This window comes from Harpegnathos saltator, unplaced genomic scaffold, assembly GCF_003227715.2.
Source record: "Harpegnathos saltator strain DR-91 unplaced genomic scaffold, Hsal_v8.6 scaffold691, whole genome shotgun sequence".
Classification (NCBI taxonomy): Eukaryota; Metazoa; Arthropoda; class Insecta; order Hymenoptera; family Formicidae; genus Harpegnathos; species Harpegnathos saltator.
Window position 1 is genome coordinate 339,521 of NW_020230528.1, and position 8,454 is coordinate 347,974.

At 39.2% G+C, this 8,454-nt stretch overlaps 1 protein-coding gene across 1 annotated transcript; it reads right to left on the bottom strand.

The window, feature by feature from the left end:
• Nucleotides 1-6,508: 6,508 nt before the first annotated feature.
• Nucleotides 6,509-7,717, bottom strand: LOC105183007 (uncharacterized). The gene is made up of 2 exons (XM_011140847.2): nt 7,338-7,717; nt 6,509-7,240 (listed from the first exon to the last, which is right to left on the bottom strand). Exons 1-2 carry the CDS (start codon nt 7,547-7,549, stop codon nt 6,790-6,792), a joined length of 663 nt encoding a protein of 220 aa, XP_011139149.2. The 5' UTR covers nt 7,550-7,717; the 3' UTR covers nt 6,509-6,789.
• Nucleotides 7,718-8,454: the final 737 nt, after the last annotated feature.

Sequence of the window (8,454 nt, forward strand, 5' to 3'; positions counted from 1 at the left end):
TTTTCTCGAGGTCTGCAAAGTAGGCCTCCGTGGCGGCGATGACCTCCTCATTCGACTCAAATTTCTGCCCGGCGAGTGACTTTTTCAAGTTTGGAAACAAAAAGAAGTCGCACGGGGCCAAATCTGGAGAATACGGTGGATGGGGCAGCAGTTCGTAGCCCAATTCGACCAATTTGACCGTGGCGAGGGTGGAGGTGTGAGCCGGTGCGTTGTCATGGTGGAAGAGCACTTTTTTCTTCGCCAAATGGGGCCGTTTTTTCTGCAATTCGGCGTCGAATCGGCCCAATAATTCGGCATAGTACAGCCCTGTGACCGTTTTGCCCTTCTCCAGGTAGTCGATGTAGATCACACCTTGTGAATCCCAGAAAACGGTGGCCATCACCTTTCCGGCCGATAGGACAGTCTTCGCCTTCTTCGGAGCACGTTCGCCGGGTGAAATCCACTGTTTCGACTGTTCCTTGGTCTCTGGTGTGTACCAGTGGATCCATGTTTCGTCGACGGTCATGAAACGACGCAGAACTCCCGGATTGCGCTTAAACCGTCGTCTGAAGTGGTTCACGGTACGCTTGTTGTCCGGAGTGAGCAAACGCGGCACCCATCGCGCCGACAGCTTTCTCATGCCCAAAATTTCATGCAGGATATGACCCACGAGGTCTTTTGAGATGCCTACTGTCTCAGCTATCTCGCGCACCTTCAATCGGCGGTCTGCCAATACGAGATCGTGGATTTTTGTCATGTTATCCTCCGTGGTAGCCGTTTTCGGGGCACCTGGGCGTGGCTCATCAAAAACCGACGTGCGACCACGTTGAAACTCGTTAAACCAATTTTTGACGGTCGCCATCGAAGCAGAAGAGTCACCGTACACAGCATCCAAGTGCTCTTTGATTTCGCTGCGCGATTTCCCTTCCAAAAACAAGAATCGAATCACCGACCGATATTGCTCTTTTTCCATTTTTCTAAAATCCGCGGACACGCCCGCTTCCACACGCGGTCAAAACAAAACTACGAGTCCGATTCGGCTGAAATTTCGACAGTAGCCGTCTACGAGAATGTACTACACGATAGTAAATTTCTCTTGCGATAGTGGCGCCATCGGGCGGTGAGGCTAAGTACTTATCGGACCGCCCTCGTATATACTTTTGCCATTTTTATATCATTTTTGTGTCATTTATTGCCAGTGACGTTTAAGTGACAAATAAAGTCATATTGACATCATTATGACATCATTATGACTTCTATGTTCTACCTGGGATATTGTGTGCCAGATCCATTAATATGGAGAAAGTTCCACAAGAGAAGAATTTACAAGGAAACGGTTTTTCCGCATTTTCATCACTATTTATGTTGCGGAAGTTCGACAAGATTCGACTGTGCTTGAAAATAGAAAGAAAATGACTTCATTCAAGGTATTTATAATTATTTTCACACAAATATTTTTTGTCCCTTGATTCTTCTAAGTATTTGTTAGATTTTAGACTTCGCAATAGTTGAGATAGAATTAAAGCTGCTGAGATAGAATAAACTTTACTGTGACATAATGTGCAGACCAGCCCACTCGTAACCTCAAACTAATATCTTAGACAGATGTACATCATCAAAAAGCTCGTTATTTTTATTGGTTGCCTCATTTTTGTAATAATAAATGACTGCTTCATTGATTCTGAATTGAATATTTGGTTTTATTCATAGATCCACAGCCATTAACAGTATGTAAAAGCTGCGGATCCACTAACAGTGAGTCTTATATTTTTATCTTCTATATCCTTTCTATCCTTCTTTATATCCTTGAAATAATAAGAATTGTTTTCATCGGCAACTGACAATTTTTATAATGACTTTTTATATTATGAACACATTTCACTTCAAAACTGTTATTTGATTTATATGATTTTTTGATAGATAAACTTCAAGAGCAAGTAATTCTAAATTATATACAAGAACTGTCAACAAAGATAGATTGGCAGAACATTGGGATTTCTCAAATTTTGCACGAGTTGTTTCCCGATATCCATTGTTTTGACCGACCTGAAGGGTTCCCCTCCTTGCCACTAGAAACTGAGGAATCGTTTGCAGGTTTTGATTGTTATTTAGATGGTAAAGTATTCTACGGTCATATGGTGAGTTCTCTCTGTCACCATTCATAATGCAAGTATTGCAATACTATTATATGTTCATTGAGTACTTTGATTGGCTTTTTCTGTGTTGCAGCTTAAATATTTGTTATGAAAGGAGAGACAACCTTTCTCTTCACTTACTCTATTTTGTCGACTCTACTCAGAAATAATCTGGTATGACTCATTAGTTGGAAGGGTTTTGGAAGGGCCAAGCTCAGTTTTGAGAAATCCAAAGTCAAAAATCTATTAGGTGTACAACTTTGCTTCCGCCATTTTTTTTCCGAAATTCGAGGCTTTATTGTAAAAAACTGGTTATACATTTATGATTCAAAGTATTGTCCATCGCTGGCCACTACTTTCTCCTATCTTTCGGGCAGCGTACGAATCCCGCATTGAAAAAACTGATCATCTTTTGAAGCGATCCACGAATCGATCCAATTTCTTACTTCTTCATAAGACCGGAAGTGCTGGTCAACCAGGCCGTGTGCCATTGATCGAAACAAGTGATAGTCAGAGGGAGCAACGTCTGGGGAATACGGCGGGTGGGGTAGGACTTCCCATTTCAATGTTTCCAAGTATGTCTTGACCACTTTCGCAACATGGGGTCGAGCATTGTCATGCTGCAAAATCACTTTATCGTGTCTCTCGTTGTATTGCGGCCGTTTGTCTTTCAATGCTCGGCTCAAACGCATTAATTGCATTCGATAACGATCGCCTGTGATTGTTTCAGTCGGTTTTAACAGCTCATAATACACTACGCCGAGCTGGTCCCACCAAATACAGAGCATGACCTTGGAACCGTGAATATTCGGTTTGGCCGTCGACGTGGAAGCATGGCCGGGATATGCTCATGATTTTCTGCGCTTGGGGTTATCGTAATGAACCCATTTTTCGTCCCTAGTCACAATGCAATGCAGAAATCCCTTCCGTCTTTGCCTTTCAAGCAACTGTTCACAAGCAAATAAACGCCGTTCAACATCTCTCAGTTTCAACTCGTACGGCACCCAATTTCCTTGCTTCTGAATCATTCCCATGTCTTTGAGGCGTTTTGAAATTGCTTGTTGAGTCACTCCCAATGATCGTGCCAATTCTTCTTGACTTTGACACGAGTCTTCATTAAGTAATGCCTCCAATTCTGCATCTTCGAAAACCTTCTCTCTTCCACCGCTATGCCGGTCTTCGACGTGAAAATCACCGTTCTTGAAGCGTTGAAACCACTCATGACACGTTCACTCACTTCACTAATCACTTCACTAATAGCGGCCTCACCATAAGTATTTGAGAGCATTCGATGAGCCTCAGCCGCAAATTTCTTCATATTGAAGCAGAAAATTAAAACCTCCCGCAAATGACGAGAATTTCGCTCGTAAACTGACATTTTCAATCGAGAATAACTTTATGGTGCAGACACAAATCGACTAATGTTTCTATGGGGTTATGTTGACAGATGCCCAAATTTATTGCATGACGTCTATGATCTATTTATTTCGACCACTATTTACCACCATCACTATTTAAAGCCATCTATAGGAAAACGGCAGAAGCAAAGTTGTACACCTAATAGTAGAAGGTAAATGAATATCATATTGCTTTTTAAAAAGTTATTTTCTAATTTTTTACTTTGCTTTTTTCACATATAAGCATGTACATAAATGTGCACATAATATATGTATATTAAACCTCTTCTTTATTTTTCTCAAATAGGTGTTTGCTTGAAGAAGTTTTCTAACGTACAGATTTCGGTATTTGAAGATCATATGAAACGATGGTTCAATACTTTCATGCAACGACCAGACTAAATTAAGTTTTTTTTTGGCATCTGTTTACATTTTTAAGGTGCAAAATATTTGTAAGTTAAACTGGCTGTGTCTATATTTGAAATCTTCTTTAATTCTTTAATTCTCTAATGGAAAAAATGTGTCATACACAATAATTTTTTACACTAAGAACAAGTAATTATAGCAGTTTGGCCACAAATATCGCATTTTATGTTTAAATCACTTTGGAAGCGTTAATAAACATGATTGATTTTGCTATTCATGTATCACTTCCGTCGTAGTTACGTCAACCACCATAAAAATAGACACACAAACTTATCATACATAAAATCTAACTTTCATAAAGCGTATACGTATATATTTTTATAAAGACAAAGTATAGAAATATTGTTGTGTATAAATCTATGATTGCTTTAATAACGTTATTATATATTGAAATGTTTTATGATTACATACTCTCCGTATCGGTATTAATCGCTTATCATTCGAAAGAAATTCGAAGAGGACGTGTTGCGTATATTATCGAGTGAGGTAGGCGCTGTGCGTAGCGTGTTACAGGTATACACGGACATTTCCATCTATTTTTCGAAAAGTCCGTATCTCGGAAAGTAACATTATTATATATGGTTGGATTCGGAATTCAATGCTCTTTAATTTTTGTTCTTACAAAATTTTTGAAATTTGCGAAAATAATGAGTGGAGAGGGGAGCGTAAATTTGATATTTTGAAAAATTTGAATTGACAGGTGCAAAGAGCATCAAATATTGTAAAACTCTTACATTTACTATGTTTTCATATCTCTCATATTTTAAAAGATATTTGATAAAAACGAAAAAATCCGTTTTTTTCAAAGGGTGATTTGAACCCCTAAACCTCGAGATAAGCACATATAAAAAAATTCGTGTCTAATATTTTTTGATCCTCTACAACATATCCAATGCCCATTCAAATCAGTGAAGGACGCCCCCGACCGTTCTCTTGTTAGTATTAGGTTACATAATCTTATACTATATGTATTAATAGAAGAAATGTATATAAAGAAATTTATCCCATTTTCGGATTATCTAATGTATAGATACATTAAATTCATAATTTCGAAAAAACTATCAATACGTTTGTCAAAATCATATGCTTTTTTAAACATAAATTCTGCAAGATAATGCGTAAAATGATAATCTCATATACCATATCGAGGAATTTTTGCTCGCATATCTCTCCACAATCTTTCTATGTTCTGTGTATGAACACCAGTCTCTGGATTTAGAAAATTTCTTGAATGATTTACTGTTCTATAAGTATAATTTTCGTAATTACGAAAAATATTATATCCTCGCCACTGGTCCGTATGTATTATAGAACCAGGTACAATATATTTTTCAATAACAGATAGCAGAGTATCAGCACGTCGATTCGGTACGGGTAAAATGAAACCTTTTGGTATCACGTTCTATACCACCAAAAACCCACTGTCCTCTAATTATATGTCCCGTATTATATTTTCTTTTTCCTACTTTGGCTTCATCTATTTCTACAATTTTATTCACTCCGCCAATTGGAATTTGTTTATCTTCAATCCATTGTTGAAGTAACTAGAGATAATTTAACAAATCAGTGTAATATTATTCATTAACAAGCACAAATAAATAAGTAACAAGCAGTATATTATTTACTTCTCGACAAAAATTCGTCCAATCAACAACACTATGTTGATCTATTTGCAACTCATTCATTAAAAATGACTGTCGTGGTGGTTGCATCATTAGAAAATAGCAGATAAAACGGCAAATTACAGTCAAATCCATGTGCATTCTTGAAAACTATGATCCGTGAAATATACTAATTTTGAAGTTGCACGTTATTCTTTGTCGTTTTCGACCTTTAGTAACTTTATAATATTTGTTTGTGCAATGTAATAAACGATTTTCAAGTGAATTATTTGCTTTTAATAATTTTTTACATCGCGGACACATTATCTCATTTCGAACGACCTTCTTTTCATATAAGAAATTCCATAAACTGTCGAAATTATGCGTCATACGTAAATATTCATGTAAATACATTTTGAAAATTTACGTAAATCTTGGATTTACTTAAGCGACCAACTAATTAAACGCCGAAAGAGCAACTGAGAGTAATACTACAGATCATACGAAATATACCAAGTAAGAATATACACAATAGAAATAATCAAAACAGAACAAGTTTCGTAGTGCGGTATTCGGGTAATATATTCATATATAGCGCGTGTATAGCATGTGCTCATTCCTTAAATATGTACACGGTGTTGGAAAATTACATTCTATTTATGAAATTTCTTTTGTTAATTATTTTTTAACAAACAATGAGCGACAGCTAAAACCTCTTGAATGTCACTCAGTAGAGTATCCTTGATAATATATATTAATGACAAACTCATTGGAGGTGGGTCCCCTAAACCCCACTTTTACCAATAATATTTAGAGTTATTAGATTTTGAAAACTATGCTTGAGTTTTTTTTCTTTGTTTTTGGAAAACATTATTCTGACAGTTTTTTCAGATTTTATATAATATTAATATAGTTTACTGATATAGCTTATAATTTCTTCTTCAAGAAATAATGTATATTACTCCTACTATGTATTACAAACGCACTGTAATAAAAAATAATTCTAATTATTTCTGTCCTTGTTATCTTATCACCTGTAAATTACTGATACTACTTTTGCGCAATATTGAATACAAATCAACGGTATATATTGATCACAATGACATCAAAATGACGTCCAATTATAGTCATTTTTATTCCCGGTTTGATGTCATAGTGACTTCTGCTGTTTTGATGTTTTTTTGACGTCATTTTGATATTACCGTAACTTTTTGTTCCCCTTGGGTTGATTCAATAGCAGCATTGTTGAAACTAAAGCGTACGATCGTCCAACTGCTGTTGCTGCTGTTGTTGCTGCGGACGTCGGAACTCCTCCTGCTCGTCCATACCGGTGTTCATTGCCACTCTCTCCTCGTACAGACCTTCCTCGACGACCGGGAACAACGTCAAATCGTGCGATGCTTCGTTCGCATACGAAAACGGTTCGATTGTCGTTGTCGCCACCGGTAATGCGACGACTCGTCCTCTTTGAAGCACCGTCCATCTCTTTTCCGACGACATCTCCACGGTCAGCCTCGTTGACTCGGTGGCTGTCGACAACGTCAGATCGAGCGGGGTTTCGTCGTCCGGTATCGACGTTGTCGTAAGAGGACGATTGACCGATTCCTCGGCATATCGCTTCAATAACAACTCACATCGTTCCTTTATATCCCTCGCGTATTTAAGAACACAATCTCTGGTTTCCTGACACTCTGCGAGCAACCTGAACGCGCACACGCGTCGATGAGAAGAGAGCACGATTTACGCATAAACGTGAAATGCCGCGAAAAGTGAGTGAAATACGTAACTCTGTTACTTACCACGATTTATCACCTTGCGTATTCACTTTCCACAGCATTTCCACGACGAATTTTCGGTCAGCTTCCTTGCTTCGCGGATATGTACAAATACAACGCACATTCTTAGACATTACATGACGAGGAGGCAATCTATTCCGTCGCGGTATATCCTGGTATATCCGTCGTCTTCTCTTGGGACGTACACGTTGGCAGTGCGCCCTCGGTGGAATCATGCTTTCGACTGCCCGTCCGCTCGACGGTTGATCTTTTTATTCAAGCTATGATCGCGACCGAATATTTTCGCATGACCGTCCCGATAAGTCGTTATCTGTCGTGGCATAAAAAATACCCATGTTCGCAACGGCACTTCTTGCTCCGTCGAGCGATAACGCAAATGAACATCCGACCATCATTGGATATATCAGCGATGCCTCGATCGCACAAGGCGGTATCCTCTTAGTCACGAGTGACCGCATCCGGCTGTTTCAATAGATACATGACCTGTTATATAACAAAAATGATATTCGTTGGTCTCGGTGATGATAACGCTCCGAGTGTGCTCGCAATGCGATATCTTCTTTCCGCTCGTCGACGACAAGACGGCGTCGTTTTTTAGGCACGGATGATCGAGTTCCGACTGTTTGTATCAACGAAGCCTTTTGTGCTCCCGTGTCCTCGGAGATTCATCGAAGCGTGAATCACGCGTTTCGAGATTAATACTCCGTAACGATGTTTGTTTCAGAGACGAAAAAAAGATCCAATTCGGAGAAAACGGAGATAAAGAGACATAATTTCGACGTTATCACCGTTACTCGAAAGGGCAGTGTGGCGAGAGAACGCTCCATTCGACCTCTGATATGAGTAGACGCGTGCGCGATATCACCGATGCTTCCGATCGCGACGGCGCTGTTGCGTCCGATCGAGAGATCGTATCGTCGGCCGCTCCGCGATACGCTCGCTACGAGGATCGAATATCCTCGTTCGAATGGGCGGACACGCTGACCTTTCCTTCCTACTGTCGTATCATTTTCGCTCAGAATGGTTTTCTTTCCAAACGCGGTGACTTCGATCTGGTGATATGTCACCATTGCGGCCTAAAATTGAGCGAATGGGGTTTGCGCGGTGCCGACGATGATGA